Source organism: Microcebus murinus, chromosome 12, assembly GCF_040939455.1.
Source record: "Microcebus murinus isolate Inina chromosome 12, M.murinus_Inina_mat1.0, whole genome shotgun sequence".
Classification (NCBI taxonomy): Eukaryota; Metazoa; Chordata; class Mammalia; order Primates; family Cheirogaleidae; genus Microcebus; species Microcebus murinus.
Genome location: NC_134115.1, coordinates 56,426,010 through 56,443,409, shown reverse-complemented (window position 1 = coordinate 56,443,409; position 17,400 = coordinate 56,426,010). Strand labels below are relative to the sequence as shown.

General features: G+C 39.8%; 1 protein-coding gene across 2 annotated transcripts in view; it reads right to left on the bottom strand.

Annotated features, from left to right (window-relative positions):
• The window catches only part of ACO1 (aconitase 1), a 61,434-nt gene that overhangs the window by 18,394 nt on the left and 25,640 nt on the right, over positions 1-17,400 (bottom strand). For both annotated transcript variants that reach the window (XM_012764398.3, XM_076008794.1), the window contains exons 3-9: positions 17,180-17,297; positions 15,665-15,833; positions 13,790-13,927; positions 5,238-5,307; positions 4,924-5,107; positions 3,925-4,064; positions 2,067-2,238 (exon numbers count right to left, since the gene is read on the bottom strand). In XM_012764398.3, the coding sequence (XP_012619852.1) occupies positions 2,067-2,238; positions 3,925-4,064; positions 4,924-5,107; positions 5,238-5,307; positions 13,790-13,927; positions 15,665-15,833; positions 17,180-17,276 (970 nt within the window). In that variant the 5' untranslated portion in view covers positions 17,277-17,297. The remainder of the gene's footprint in view (positions 1-2,066; positions 2,239-3,924; positions 4,065-4,923; positions 5,108-5,237; positions 5,308-13,789; positions 13,928-15,664; positions 15,834-17,179; positions 17,298-17,400) is intronic.

Here is a 17,400-nt window from a genome sequence, read left to right as displayed (position 1 = left end):
TTACAGTCCTTAATTAGGAGAATCCTAAGCCTGAGCTAATTGTCAAATCACACCTATGCCACCTTCAACTGGCCATGAAGACTTTCAGCATTCCAATTATTATTTTTAAAATAATAACCCACCTCACCTCCACCCCAAGCTATAAGCACGTTCTGTGTGCCTCTTGTACTGTGTGCTAAACATTCTAAATGTGTTACCCTCAATCTCTAATCCTTTATCATGACCCTATGAGACAAGTACAATTATTATTCTGATTTATAGACGAGGAAATGGTGGCTCAAGAAGATTAAGTAACTTTTTCCTATGGAATGCAGCCAGTAAATGGCAGAACCAGGATCCGAACTTGAGTTTGACTCCAAAGCTCAAAGTCTTAACTCACAATGTTGTATCACTAGGAATATAACTCTGAACCTTCTGCTGTTTAACTCTTATCAAGCCCCTGGTGTAGGAGATAACAGCCCACCCATTTTTCCCTGACAGTTACATGAGACTGAAAGCCTGATTATTGGATCTACCATACATCAGAATTTTTTATATTTTCTTTCTTAACTGAATGGTAAAGGTCATCAGCTTTCAGCATGGACTTCATAAAACAACAGCTGTCCAACCTTCATTAACAGATTTATCATGACCTATTGTTGAGCCAATTGTTTACTATTATACATCCCATGCCATGTTCTTCATGAATATGACCGGGAGACATTTCTCTCAGGGTTTTGTACGGGAAAGGATTGGACTCTTCTGAAGCAATATGTTTGCTTCAATTTAATAGAGTTTACAAATCGGGCACTGGATCACCAGGAAGTTTAGTGGCCGCCTCCAGCACCACAGAAACCCAGCTTCCTTCTGGACACACCCTGCAGCTTTTCCCTCTGTGCCAGCACATACCCTGTCCCTCTGTAGACTGAGTTCCTCAACTACTTATCCTGTTCTTTTAGCTCTACCTCTTTTTCACTTCAAATCCTTTGGGGAACACAAAGATGTATTAATCAATTCCAACATGGTTATATTTAATTAAAACATTTTTTAAAATAAGCTTTTCCATCACAATCTTTACTATTTCCAGAGGAATTTCCTCAGGATAAGACTCGGATTTATTTAGAGTCTGTAAGATTCTCACAAATCCCTTCTCATAGGCTTGTCCCTTCTCTTAGACACCTCTTCAAATTTCACCTCCAAGGGCCCTTTGCTGACCTTCCTATTACATAAAAAGCACTCCCAGGGTACTTCATCCCTCTTCCTGCCTACTTTTTCATTATCACATTTACTCGGTTGTTTAATTGTTCCCTATCTTTCTCCTTCACTGGAATGTAAGCTCTATGAGGGGAGGGACTTTATCTCGTTTATCTTTGGGAACTAGACCAGATATTGATAATTTGTTAAATGGATGACTGAATGAAATTTAATGTTTTTAAAATAATCTGGAGACAATTAAGAAAAAGCTTTCTCAAAGTTAAAAAGTCAAATTTCTAAACAAATACATACAGAGTTAAAGAGATCTATCAACACTTAAAATGCCTTGATACGCTCTCATTTCACCTTTTGGACAGCCCCGAGAGGGCGCTGCGGAGTCCCACCCAGCTGGGAGCCCAGCAGCTGCAGGTTTGGATTCTAGATCTACTGTGTCTGAGTCTTGGGTGATATAACATTTCCCTTATCCTCAGTTTTCTCTCTTATTAATTAATCAACTAATCAATCAATCTATTCTATAGATCTGTGAAGAGGATGACAGCAAATGCACATACATGTGCCTGGTGCACAGCAGGTACCACATAGATAGGAGGTACCATTACTACGATCACTTGTCTAATGTCAAAAAACTAGCAGAAGATCAGTATAAATATCCAGGCTTCTGGAGTGCCTGAGCTTTTTCTATTGACCATACCATCTTTGTCTCATACACTCTTAAATCCCAACAATCCATTTTGGCTCCATAGGGAGAAAAAAAATTGTGTAACTCTAACCCACTGCGTTCTGTTGGGCAGAGGCAGAAGGCAGTGCTCTGATTCTAAGTGTTCTATGAAACTTTCACCAACAGCCCTCTGCTTTCACGGTCTTTTACTTACCTGTCTGCTCCAGGTACTTGATACTAACTTCATCAACTGGGAAAAAAGCAGCAGTTGCTCCGTACTCCGGACACATGTTAGCAATTGTAGCTCGGTCAGCAATAGATAACTGGGCAACTCCTGGCCCGAAGAACTCAACAAATTTGCCCACTACCCCAACCTGGCGGAGGTGCTGAGTAGCAGAAACAACAGAAAAGTTTGAGATTTGACAGGCCATGTTTAAAATGCAGAATACTATCTTGTGATTCTTATAAGATAGCCTTCTGAATAAACACAAACAATAAATTAGCCCAACATATTTTTGATTGCTTTAAAAAATAAAATTTAAAAAGCAATGCCAACTAAATGCAACATGGTATCCTGGAACAGAAAAGGGACATTACTGACAATAACTGGTAAAGTCTGTACTTTAGTTAAGAGTGCTATAGCAATGTTAACTTCTTAGTTTTGGTAAATGTGCCATGGTTATATAAGACGCTAACATTTGGGAAGCTGGAAGAAAGATAACAGAAATTCTCTGTACTACCTTTACATCAACTCTCCTATAAACTTAAGATTATGTCAAGTTTCTTATTTTAAAAAAGAAAGAAAAAGTACACCAAAAATACAAATAACATTAAGAAAAGTTTTCAAAATGAGTAACACTTTCTCTTTCTAATGAGATCACTGAAAGTGCCTAAAAGTGCTAAATATTAAACTTTTTCAACCTAAATAAATTACTTGTACTAAGAAAATGACTTGTTTTCACAGCTGAAATGAATAAAATTCATGCTACAGCTACAAGCCAAATGCAACCCAAAGGTCCCCATATCTGACTTGCCAGATCTTTTCCACACAAGCCACCAGCCAGGAGCGAAGCCCCAGGGACTGACTTAACACTGCATGAAGTCAGTCTCATGGGCTGTGGACAACCACATGGACAGGCTCTTTGGGTTACAGGGAATTCTGCCAAATTTTGTGAGCAAGTCCAGTATCATATCCAAAAAAAGAGTGCACAGACATTTGTGATAAGCTGTGTTTAAATAAATTCAATTCCAAATTCCACAAATATTAAATCAAAGAGAAACTTATTTTGGCCTTTAACAATATAGTGTTCATGCAAAAGATTCTAAACTTCCAAACTATAAAACCAAAAAAAAAATTATGTTTGTGGTAATAAAAAAACCATTACTTTTCTAACAGTCTCTCAAAATGAAATGGCCTTTTTGCAAAACAAGTAAATCACAAAAAAAGATAATTTCCTAGCTAAAGAAAAAAACTGTTATTTTACAGCTTGGAGAAACATCTGTCACAATAATGTAGCTTATAATACAGAGATGAGAATAAAAAAGGTCAAACACTGTTCATGGAACTAATTTGCTACTTACATATAAAGGGGAACTATGTGGGAAAAAATGTAGTAAAAGTATAAACATATGCATGGGAATGATTCTCACAACCTCAGGATAGTGACTATTTTTAGCAATGGGAAGTGTGGCTTTAGACAAAAACATTACATAATATTTCTTTAAAAATATAGAGAGCTCTGAAGCAAACATGGCAAAATGTTATCATCTGTTAAACCTAGGTGGTGAGTATATGAAAGCCATTTTAATTTCTGTGTATTTGCACTATTTCGTAATTTAGAAAAAATTTTTAAGAAAAAGATCCATGCAGCAACAGAAGAGTAAAATGGACACAATTATCTAAACATAACCACAGAACACTCTCATTATCTCATCTCCTTGTAAAATCATCAGTGTAGTTAGTTTCCCAGCATTTCTAGAGCACACGGACACCCAGGGAGACTCCATTATGTATTTCCTCCCTGTTTGTCAGCATGGCTTTCCGAGACCACAGAAGAGGCAGCACTCCTTACCTTGGTAATGGTGAGCACGATGTCAGTGGACGTTACCAGAGGGTGGGGCTTCCCCATCAGCATGTAGCCAACCACCTGGGGAAGCACCATGCTGATTGGCTGACCCAGCATGACAGCTTCTGCTTCAATACCACCCACACCTGCAGTGAATGCAAGACCACAGTAATGTTTTCTTTATTCCCTCCTGTGTCTCTCAGATACCAATTCAGTGTCATTAACAGCTATAATGTTTAAGTGGTACAGAGTTAAGTATCCAGAAAGAGCAGTTATTGTTTTCTCTATTTCCCTCTACAAAAATTTTTAACAAGTGTTTCTCAAAGTGTGCCCCCCCCCAATACTTGCATCAAAATCCCCTCGGTGCCACACCCAAAGGAGTGCGGGCTTCAGGAGTCTCCATTTGTAACAAACACCCCAGGTGATTTTTATTTATGCTGAATGTCCCTAATCCCTTGTTCCAGTTGATTCTTCCAGAAGTAATTTTTTTTTTTTTTTTTTTTGAGACAGAGTCTCGCTTTGTTGCACAGGCTAGAGTGAGTGCCGTGGCGTCAGCCTAGCTCACAGCCTCAAACTCCTGGGCTCAAGCAATCCTGCTGCCTCAGCCTCCCGAGTAGCTGGGACTACAGGCATGCGCCACCATGCCCGGCTAATTTTATATATATATTAGTTGGCCAATTAATTTCTTTCTATTTATAGTAGAGACGGGGGTCTCGCTCTTGCTCAGGCTGGTTTCGAACTCTTGACCTTGAGCAATCCGCCCGCCTCAGCCTCCCAGAGTGCTAGGATTACAGGCGTGAGCCACCTCGCCCGGCTCAGAAGTAATTATTGAGTGCCTAAGTATAAAAGTGCTTTTCTGGGCACTGGAAAAGTAGCAGTGAATAAAATAGACAAAAGTACCTCTCCAATACTTGTGGTCATGCAAATTAATGCTACTGTGATGTAATGGCATCAAATATGCCCAAGAACAGCATATATGAAATGCAAACCTGGAAGAACACTCACCCCAACCAAGAACGCCCAAACCATCAATCATGGTAGTGTGCGAATCCGTGCCCACGAGGCTGTCTGGATAGTAATATCCATCCTGATCAAATACCACTCTTGCTAAATATTCCAAATTCACCTGGTGGATGATTCCTGAGCCAGGGGGAATAATCCGCATGTTGTGAAAAGCTTGGGAACCCCACTAGGATTGACAAATGGAAAGAACACTATGAACACATGAGGTACCTTTACTCAGCCCATCTCCTTGGCACCACTCCCTTGTGCCCCACATACACAGAAAACCAAACAACAGAAGCAAACTTTGCCCATACCTTTAAAAATTCAAATCTTTCTCTATTTCTTTCAAATTCCAGGTCTTGATTCTTCTGTAAACTGTCTGCCCTGTCAGAGAAAAACTAAATGTATACATTTTGAGGCTTAAAATGTTATTGGTCGGCCAGGTGCAGTGGCTCACACCTATAACCCTAGCACTCAAGGAGGCCAAAGTGGGAGGATCACTTAAGGTCAGGAGTTAGAGACCAGCCTGGGAAAAAGCGAGACCCTGTCTCTACTAATAGAAAAAATAAGTAGCCGATGACTGAAAATAGAAAAAAATAGCCGGGCCTGTAGCCTCAGCTACTCGGGAGGCTGAGGCAGGAGGATCGTTTGAGCCCAGGAGTTTGAGGTTGCTGTGAGCTAGGCTGATACCACAGCACTCTAGAGTAAGACTGCCTCAAAAAAAAAAAAAAAAAATGTTACTGGTCAAACTCATTGGTGATGAATAAACAAAGTGGTATTATGTATTTCACTCATGACTATTACAAGGTAGAAAAGGAGAGATCACTAGTGAGAGTAAAAAGAATAATTACTGTCTTGAATTCAAGTTAAAACCAAGCTAATCATAAAGTCTGAATCTCAGAAACAGACTCAAGACGTTTATATGACAATGGCAGCTGAGATATAAAAGGACTCTTTGTTTCTGTACCCCTTTCTCATCCAGACCTCATCATAACACCTCTCTAAGCTGAGCTGTGTCTGGGCTGGCATTTTCACCTGTTTATGTTGGGAGAGGGGAAACCAGCAATGCCAAATGGCTTAGTCATTTATAGACTCACAATCTCCTGCCAGACAGGCTTACGAGGAGGATGGTGCCACCCAAGAAGGTCTGCAAACCACATGTTATATGCTGAGATTTACTCAGGTCATACAGTCCATCAGGACAATGTGGGCAACAAAGGCGGCTTTCCAGGATTTTTATACAAATTGCAATGTTTTGAGTCAAGGAAGAATAAGTCATAGTTGCAGTTTCAGCACACAGAAGGTGCTCATAAATTGCATGTCATAGGATTGAGTGAACACAGGAAAGAAGAGCAAAATTAACAGATAAGATGAAAGTCAGACTTCATTTTTTAATGATAGTTAATACTTACTGACATTATTAGGTACCAGCCACTACTCTTAATGCTTTACTTTAATTTTCTCATTTAGTCTTTGTAGTAACTCTTCGAGTTAGGTACAATAGCCACATTTTTCAAATGAAGAAACTGAGACACAGAGAGAAGATCAGAAAACTTGCTTAGTACCACACAAGCTAATAAATGGGAGAACTGAAAATGGAACCCAGATGGTCTGACTCCAGAGTTCTCTTAATCCCTAATTCCACACTGCCTCCCTGGAGTAGTAGTCACAGATGGTGGCAGTGATGGTGGCAGTGGTGACAACAACCACTAGCACAATAACAGCAGCAGCAGGAGCTAAAAGGCAACATTACACTACAGGTGCTTCGCGCTTTACACATGGGGACTCACTGAACCATCACAACACCTCCTCCTACAGACAGGACTGTCATTCTTGATGCAGAGCAGCAGCAGGTGAGGCACAGAAAGGTTAGAGAATTTGTCCAAAGTCAGACGACTGGTAAAACTTAGAGCTGTTCCCTGGACCTGGGTCTGACAAGCCCAGAGGTCTCTACCTTGACCACTGTCCTCCCCACCCATTCCTACCTTCCCTTCACTTATTCATCTAGGAAAGCCTATCATGTGTGATGTGCTGGAAGTACCATGGTGCAGAAGCTATGTGTTCACTGCCCACCTAGAGATCAGAGCCTGGTGAGAGGCGCAGAGAAGCACCCAGGCAATTATAAAAGAGTGTGATCATCAATGCCTAACATGAGAGGCACAGGGTGCCATGGGAGCACTCAAAAAGGGCCATGAACTCAGACCAGGGCGTCCAGAATGTCTTCTAAAAGGATATGTTGGTATACTGTGCAGGACGAGAGGGAGCTGGCCAGAGAATGATGGACAGACATTCTCTGGGAAGAAAAGGACTGGAAGCCCATAGTATTTACCTCACAACAAACATATTCAGTTACCACACTGATCTTTTTTATCTTTTTCTCCAAGACAAGAATCAGTTTTTTTAATGGGATCGATTCGTGAGACCTTACAGCAGGGGGTTATGAACTATAGTCCATGAACCAAATTTGGCCTGATGTCCATATAGGTTTGGCCTTCAAGGGAAGAATGATTTTTACACTTTTAAAGGTTGGGGGGAAAAAAGAATATGTGACAGAGATAGTATGTGGCCAGCAAAGCCTAAAATATTTACCATTGGCCCTTTACAGAAAAAGTCTGCTGATCTCTGCCTGAGAGAACAAATGTCTGTGAATGTGCATACATGTGAGAGAAAAGCAAAAGAAAGTTAAAAGGAAAGGAGAGACCCTGCTATAGCAGAACAAGGCAGGTCACCGGAGCAGACATCTGCATCAGCAGAACCTTCGGGACCCTCTGGACAAGCTGCAGCTATTCGTTAAGGCCCTGTCTCCACCTTCTTTGCAATATACACTGGGGGCTCTGTCCCTCTACAGCCCCCCTTCTCTTTGAGTCCAGATCTGCGTTCCCAATATATCCTAGGTATCTACATCAGAAATACTTCAACCACAAACTGAACAGGTCAAAGTCTACTGTGTGGCCTGCCTTCCTAATATCTGTTCCTCTTCCCCATCTGTCCATGTCTCGTGTAATGACCTCCTCTCCCACCACTCAGTTCCTACAGCTATCAAAGTATTTATTCCAGAAACAGCATCCTAGAGGCTTTTAGTTGTTCAACCTACCTTCTGCCCTGTCACCTGAATCAGTTTTATAAAATACAGATCATCATGCACCAACTTGAATCTGCCAATCACTCCCCATTTTCTAGTGAAGTACAAATTCCTTGTCATGAAAACCCAAGTCCTGCGATCTGACCTCAACCTTCCTTTTTAAACCTTCTCCTACCCTCCAATCCAAACCCTCAGCTTCAGCCAAACCCTAGCCCTCACACACTCTCCCCTGAACCCCACCTTCCTCATGCCTTTGCACACTCTATTCTCTCAAGAATAGAGTGCCTTTTCCAGCTCTTCTCTCCTTGGTAAACATGGGGCAGGATCCAGATCACATGATGCTCCTTGGACCGCCTCCAAAACCCTCAGGTCAGCACGATTCACCCCTTTCTCTGGAGTGCCTACATTTACCAACTGCATGGAAGTTGTGTGTTCACTAATCTTTCCCCTCTTCTAAACTAACCTGTTTCTTGAGTAAATATTGTCATGTAATGGGTCTGTTAAAAGAATTTAAAAGAAAAAAAGGGCAGGTATCTCTGACCATGATTTCTAGCAAACACAGGTGAGATTCTTCACCAGATGTGGCCCCTACTCTGATGCCCCCACCTCTTCTGCTATCCTTTGAGCACTTCTGGGCTTCGGGTCATTGTCCCTGATCCTCTTCCCGCCAGCACCAGAGGACATCAGAGCTTCTCAAGCAGAAGCAGGACTGGACAGGGAATGTTTATCCCAGAAAACACTGGGGACATCAGTTTGACAGAAGCAACATATTCACAGGAGCAGAAGCTAGAAATGCTTGGGCTGTTTCATGATATGGTAATTCCAGGCAAGAACTTATTTACTCAGGAAAACGAAACATCTATTATACTAGGCTTGGTGAAATTAGCCTAGTTCTAGTTATTGGAGTGAATAAATAGACCTGGAATCCACCACTTAAAACTTTCCTAAATTAGCGTAATCTAATAAACTTTTGATAAGGTCTCTGAATGTAAATCCCTCACAGGCAAAAGAGGAAATTTCTCCTTAGTTTCTTAATTTGAATTAAGATTTGGACATAGTTCGATTTCTGAGAATTACATTTTAATGAAGCTCCAGAAATTCACAACTTCCAGAGGAATTAGTTTTCACACTCATTAAATCTGGTCAGAAATTGTTATGAAATTCATGTTGGGGGAAAAAAGTTATTCCTGAGATAACTTTGTAAAACATTACAATAATGTGTTAATTTGATCCTTAATTCCTAAAGATAGTATGAGACCAGTTAGTATTATTCAAACCAGGCAAAGAGCTTAGAAATATTTCACTGAGAAATTTACTGCTTTACCACCAACCCTTATCCAGTTTTTCTAGCTCATTCCTGGAAATAGAGCTGGAAAGGAGCCCACAGCATATAGTTCGACAACGGTTGAGACATATCACATTTAGTGCTTTACAAAAATGAGGAAAGAGACCTACAGGTCAAATTGCAAAACCACAACTCAAGAAATAAAAACATCACCATTGAAAACACTTCTAACAGAAATGTTCTGATTTATATACACACATACACACACACACGTGCACGCGCGAGTATATGGGAGTGTTGCTAGATTTGGATATCAATCTGGGTCAAAGTTCACTCCAGGATTTTGCTGTTTTCATTATAATGTTTTCAATACTACAGTATAAATGAAAAAGGTCTAAAAAAAATTGAAACCAGAGTTGATGAAAGTCAAGGTCTAAAGGGAAAAAAACAGAAAATTACAGTGAACTTGGTGATGACCCAGATGCATTAATAGCCATGAGCTCTTTGAATTTTGAATCAATGGAATTTAGACATGAAAACAATTGCAATTCTGTCTTCACCAGTACTTTCCCCTTCCAGGCCAACAAAATGAAGGTAAACTGATCAACATTAATGAAAGTCTGCAATAAAAATGAAGTTGGGCATGATTTTGTGAGGCTACTTTTATAACTTCTGAACATCTTACGCGCATATTTTAAGTATTCCTTTTGAAACCAAAATGATTCACATGATTTAGAACAAAAATGTAGGAGTGGGGGTGGGGTGGGGCAGTTGTGGGGGTGGAGGGACATATTGCCTAAGAATGGTTCAGAGTCCAAAGGAAAGGCAAGAGTTGGCAAGTATCTAGTCTGTCTGTTCCAAGGATCATCAGTTCAGGGGACAAAGTAGATTTCTCTTTATCCTGAATTTATCTGGTTTGGATATTGGCAATATTAACTTGAGATCAAAAATTTTCTAAATTTCTTTTGAGGCTACATGGAACCCATTTAAATCTCTAAGGAAGTAAATAAAGGTGTTTTTGTGTCCTTTTGAGTAGATTAGTTTGTTCCATATTCATCAATGACTTATACTTATAAAAATATTAGCTTCTTATTGTAAAAATAAAAACCAGTTATAATCCCAGAGATAACTGCTTAGCAGTTTGGCACCTCTTTTCAACCTTTCAATCCCTGCATAATTTTCCATCTATCTGAAATCACTCTATACACGCACTATAGTATCTAGGTCACTGCGCTGTAACGTGAGCATGTTCCAAGTGTTATTAAGCACTTTATAAATAAAACTATAAAGCTTACCTAATAATTCACTTTAGGGACATACCATAATTTAATGAATAATTTTCCTTTGTTGGACATTTAAATATTTCTAAGTTTTCATTTATAAATAATACTCCAATGATTTATGTATTTTATTTATGACACTTTTATTATTTATGATAATAATACTTAAATCAACTTTAATCCCCATTAAGCCTTTTCTGAACTTCAGCTATCTATTAAGGGTAGGCTTGGAAGTAGAAATTCCAGGACAAAGGATATAGAAACTTCTAAGACATTTATATATATATATAATGTTGCTTTCATTACTTCTAATTTACAGTGCTATCAGCAGTGTATAAGTATCTCTCTTATAACACTTTCATAGTTAATGTTTATTTTCTAATCTTAACTGTGTTGATAAGAGAAAGTGGTATCTCAAATATTTATTTTACTTTTCTATGGCTTGTAAGGTTGAATGAAAAGGCTTTATATACTGTTTACTACCATTTGCATTTCCTTTTATTGTGAAATGTCCCCTTCTCTTTGCTCATTTATCTGAAGAGACTATTTTTCTAAATGGATCATACACATACTTATATTAATATATTAAGGATAATCAACACTTTGTCATATTTGTTTAAATATTTTTCAAGTTATTTCCTCTTAACGTTGAAGTCATTAAATCTACAACTTTTTTTCGTTTTTTTCCTTGTTTCTTTCATTGCCTCTAAATTTAGGAAGATCTTCTCAAGACATTTGATACATAAATACTTCAATTTTCTTCTAAAATTTTTAAACATTTATGCTTTAATTTATATGAACTGCTCTTTGCCCTAAATAATTAATTTTCCCAGCATTGTATGTGGAAAAGTTATTTCCTTCTCCACCGATAGTTGATAACAATTTTTAGGTAATCATACTTCTAGGTTAAGATACTAGCCTTTTAACAGTACCTGACTGCCCTCCCTATATCCAAACCCTTGTTGTGTAATCTTGCAGTTGTTTCTACAAAACATGGACTGTACTCCCCACCCTAACTTTGGGTTAGATCATGTGACTCACTCTGATCAATGGCACTGTGAACAGAGGTGACTCTGTGCTGGCCCTCAGCTAGGCCTTAAAGATACTATAAATTTCTGCTTGTTCTCTTGAGCCTTTGTGATCACCCAGGCTTTCTCCTTCAGCCTGGGCCCCAAAAGCAACACAAATGGAACAGAGTTGCCCTGGCTGTCCTGCAGATGCACAGTTCAGTGTATAAGCAGCCAACCAGCTACTGCAGCATAAAGCAAGACCTGTCCAACTGTGCTCACCTAGGTCAGCTGACCTCCCAGCCAACTTGTAGAAGAAATCAATTCTTATTCTTGACTGCCACTGAGATTCTGGCGTTACCTGTTAACATGGCAATTGCTGATTTTTACACCTACCTTCACAGTGAAATCTTTGTGGTTTTGGCTGGTACAAACTCTCTGCTGTTTGGAAAAAAGGACAAATGGTAGAGTTTCTTCTTACTTCATTCCTGTTTGTCTATACCACTATGACTCAAAGGGCAAAGCCGACGGTTTCCTTTCTCTCGTTTAACTTCATAAGGTACTATTCTGGGCCCTATCACATCACTAAGTGCTTCTCTCGGATTCTATTGTAGCACATTTTTAGTATTTTATGTCTTTTTGTCTATCTTACAGGGGACTAGGATGCATAACAATGTTAACATGCTGATGCCATTTTAACCCAAAGATCCACTCCCAACACTTCTAATTTAAAGCAAAGGCATTTGGACAATGAGATTTAGGGATAAAACTCATTAAAATAAACTTAGGAAAATTGACCATTATTCCGTTATTACTGGACTCTTTCTTTTTCCTTTAAGAGACAGTGTCTTTCTTGCTCTGTTGTTCAGGATGGAGTGCTGTGGCGTGATCATACCTCACTGTAACCTGGAACTCCTGGGCTCTAGCAATTCTCCTGCCACACCCTCCTTAGCAGCTAGGAATACAGGTATGCATCACCACACCCAGTTCCTTTTTTTTTGTTTTTTATAGAGTCAAGGTCTCACTATGTTGCCCAGGCTGGTCTCAAACTCCCGGCCTCAAGTGATCCTTCTGCCAAAACTGCTGGGATTACAGGCATGAGCCACCACACCAGGCCCCATTTGACTCTTAATCTCACAGAATTTAGATAGTCATCTGTTCAATGGGCTAGGGTTATAAATGTTACATTTATTTTGCTTAAGAAGTACTTACTTTCAAAGTTTATTAAGAGGTCAGGCCTAAGTTGCTAGTTGGCAACTACATACTCCCATGTTCAATTTTCTTTTCTGTAAAAGGTTTTCTTTAGTAAGACATTTTAATATGCACACCTTTGGATACCAAGGGTGATGGGATAGATAAAAAGAGAAACCCAACTATCCTCAGAGATTCAGTTTTTCCCTCTTCTAAAGGTGTTATGGCCACCTAAACTTGGATTCCCATTTACCAAGATTCTCACTTAAGGCTAATTTCAAGGTTACTTGCTTTGGTGTAGTAAGTAAGTGCCTATTTACATACATGCTCAGCTCTTGTATTTGGGGAGCTGACAGTCTACTCACAAGGCAACTCAAGTGACAACTTCCCTTCAAGGACTACAGGCCTGCTGAAGACAGTAAGTCTTAGTCTTCTAGCAAACTGAAGAACAGGCAGCTTGAAAGGCTGGAGAGTGAGGAATTCCTAACAGAAGAGGATTTAAGCTGGCCTGGAAGGACAGGGAGGATTTTGGCAGGAAAAGAGAGGATATTCCAAACAGAAGAAGGAAAAAAAAAGAAAAGAAAGGGATAGGTATTACAGAAACCCACGGTGGAGAGGCAGAGATTACCAGACATGAAACAGTTACTTAGCATCAAAAAAGGACTAAGTTTCCAGTGAATGAAAAAAAAAAACACCACACTCTTTTAAAGTCAAACGCATGCTTGTATTGACAAGCTCTCAGGGCTTGTGTGTATGTGTTTCACCCCGACTTCAAGCTGGAATCAAACACAGGCTGCTCCTACCTAAGAAGTAAACACATTAAAAAAAAAAGATTTAAAAAAGCCAGCCCCCCCCAAAAAAAAATATTCACTAGAAAATCTACATTAAGTTTGAGTTTTCCTGAAGATATCTTTTAGAGATCTTCTTCTTTTATTTAAATACATATATTTTTTTTAAAAAGACTTGTATTCCAAGGTTTTGTGCAAAGCAGAAAACCCAGGAATTCATTTTGAACTCTCACCTTCTGTTGAAATCAACCTGGATGGAATGATCAATTACAAGATCAGCAGGACAGACAGGGTTTATTTTCTCTGGATCTCCTCCTAACTTCTTCACAGCATCACGCATAGCAGCAAAGTCTACCACAGCGGGTACACCCCTGAAAAAAGAAAGAGAATTAAGCAGAAAATAAGTCTTAAATGAGTATAATTGGATTTTTTTAGCTTCTGCTTCCATTGATAATATTAATAAGGGACTACCTCACCAGAGGAGCTAACAATGGGTGGCTTAGAAAAGTGAAAGTTTCTAAGCTTATTTCCTTGAACAGAAATCACATAAGTAGTAAGTACCATGACTCAGTAGTATCACTATATACAATTTTATCACCGTACTTAATTTAATGACAACTATGGTCTAAACAGAGGAACGATGGGAAAGCTGGCACTTAAAAAACTTTGGAACTCTTACTGCCGTGACTACTTCCCATTCAGGTGGTGAGTTGACCAAGACATGGAGAAGATATTCAGATCACACCTTCCACTTCACACTGAATTTCAAAGAATGGAAATTCAGAAAAGAAGGTCGTGAATCTAAGTTATATTAAGTGCTGCTTATTATCTTAAAATTATTATAAAGTGTGTGTGATCTTCCTCCAGAAAAACAAAATCAGGTCTCTAGAAGGAATAAAATAACATCATTTAAAAGTAGAAAGATAGTGTGTCTCAAAAAAAGAGGCCAGGCTGGGGAGCAAGGATTCGTAGGAACAGCAGGATGTGAGCTGAGACTTAACGGTAATGGTCAGGCCCTGCAGACAGCAGGTCAGTGTTTCAAGTGCAGCTGTTAGAAACCTGGTTACCTGGGCAATGAGACACAGGGGAGAAAAGATTCCAAGATACCTCTGCTCCATGCTCTTTCTTTCACCTTTCCTTAGGATGCTCAGGACTAGGACCTTCAAGACCGAGGACAATGATCTTTGTCATTAGAAAAGGTGTGGTGACTACACACCCCACTTTGACTGAGACAATCCTACGTTACCCTTGCTGCCAGGGACGACAGCTCCCCATTTGCTTTTAAAAGTATCTGGATATGGCCGGGCGCGGTGGCTCACGCCTGTAATCCTAGCACTCTGGGAGGCTGAGGCGGGTGGATTGCTCGAGGTCAGGAGTTCGAAACCATCCTGACCAAGAGCGAGACCCCGTCTCTACTATAAATAGAAAGAAATTAATTGGCCAACTAATATATAGAAAAAAATTAGCCGGGCATGGTGGCACATGCCTGTAGTCCCAGCTACTCGGGAGGCTAAGCAGGAGGATCGCTTGAGCCCAGGAGTTTGAGGTTGCTGTGAGCTAGGCTGATGCCACGGCACTCACTCTAGCCTGGACAACAAAGTGAGACTCTGTCTCAAAAAAAAAAAAAAAAAAAGTATCTGGATATGGCCGGGCATGGTGGCTCACGCCTGTAATCCTAGCACTCTGGGAGGCCGAGGCGGGAGGATTGCTCAAGGTCAGGAGTTCGAAACCAGCCTGAGCAAGAGTGAGACCCCGTCTCTACTATAAAATTAGAAAGAAATTAATTGGCCAACTAATATATATATATGGAAAAAATTAGCTGGACATGGTGGCGCATGCCTGTAGTCCCAGCTACTTGGGAGGCTGAGGCAGGAGGATCACTTGAGCCCAGGAGTTTAAGGTTGCTGTGAGCTAGGCTGACACCATGGCACTCACTCTAGCCTGGGCAACAAAGCGAGACTCTGTCTCAAAAAAAAAAAAAAGTGTCTGGATATGGATGATAAATAATACAGTCACTGTAGGGTGGTTTGTTTGTTTAAAAAACAAACTTTCTTACATGGCTGACAAGGGAGGCAGAGAAGGGGAGAGTGAAGTGACATGAGGCTCACGTGAAGTCCTGTAGGATGACACGGGCAGGCTTAAATGGCACTTCTATGTTCTTATGCTGCATGACATTCCAATTTAGGATATTTTCAACATCATTTTTCTTCACCAAAAACTCATCACAGTTCCGAACGGCTGCTTCCAGGAGAACTCTGATGGAAAATGGTAAGCGTCCTGGGAGGCAAGAAGAAAGTACAACTAAACAAACAAAACCACAGGACGCCTTGTTATAAGAGCACTCTTTAAAGCCAGTATAAACTTAGTACAAAGCAGCAGACTATTCTTCCAGAAAGGAAAGAAGGTAAAGTGACCAATAGGTTAAAAATCTATGGATACCGAATGGGTTCCAGAGACATTCAGTAATAGGAAATACCCACAGACTGGGTAAAAATAAAATATTACAGGTTATTCTTTCATAGTAAATGGTTGCCATGTCTTAGATCCCTATAACAGAAAGCTTTCCTTAAGTCATCACATCTCATCATCTAGACTTTTACTGTATTAGGTGTTACCAAGAAACACACACACACACACACACACACACACACACACACGAGTAATAGCCCTTATGAGACGTAATGCCCAAGAAATGACAAAATAACCCCTTTACAAGTATTATAATTAACACCAAAGTATAGGCATGTACATCTTTCAAAGAAAATGAAACCCTAAACACTATGTAGCATCACCAGTGGTAACTGGAGTTTCTAAGATAAAACAATGGTAATTCATAAGAAAAATTATTTTATTTATAAAAGTTCCATCTTGATATATAAAAATCACTCATCCAGATTATCTAGAAAGACAGTGCAAAGGTAGAAAAGGTATGGAATTTGAATAAAAAAGATTTGTGCTCTTGTCTTCCTCTTCTGCAACACACTTATAATCTGACCACATGTCACTGACTCTCTCTGGGCCTTGGCTTCTTCAGGACTTTTTTTTTTAAAGACAGAGTCTCATTCTTGCAGAGGCTAGAGTGCTGTGGCGTCAGCCTAGCTCACAGCAACCTCAAACTCCTGGACTCAAGTGATCCTTCTGCCTCAGCCTCCCAAGTAGCTGGGACTATAGGCATGAGCCACCATGCCCGGCTAATTTTTTCTATTTTTAGTAGAGACGGGTCTCACTCTTGGTCAGGCTGGTCTTGAACTCCTGAGCTCAAGCAATCTTCCCTCCTCAACCTCCCATAGTACTAGGATTACAGGCATCAGCCACCGTGCCTGGGCAGCAGTACTTCTTTCATAGAGTTGTTATTCAGATTAAGTGATATAATATAAATGTACGAATGCTCTATATACAACGAAGTGTTGTATAAATGTTACATATAATCATTATCTACTTAAGAATGACTAATGTAAAAGGGTGTGTGTGTGTATCTGTGCTTAACTCAAGAACATACACTCATTCTCTGCTACTCCCTCTTCCAACTCTCCTAAAAGATACTTAATTACATTGCTTAATTATTACCCAAATGCTATTCCAATTCTTATTAGAGCAATCATATCACAGAGCCATGTACCTACCATATCTTGAATCCCCCAATTTATTCAAATTGAAGAATTTCTTTCCTGGCTGTGCAGGATCCAGTGGCTCAGCAAGGTGTATGAATGGGTTGCTCATGATTACTGGGGGCACGTAGCTCTGAAAAGGAAAGAGAATATTTAATTTCTACTACTGAGGCTGGATCTCATTTATCCTGATGAGCGTTTGCCCTTTTCAACAATTTCAGTACACATTCACTTAA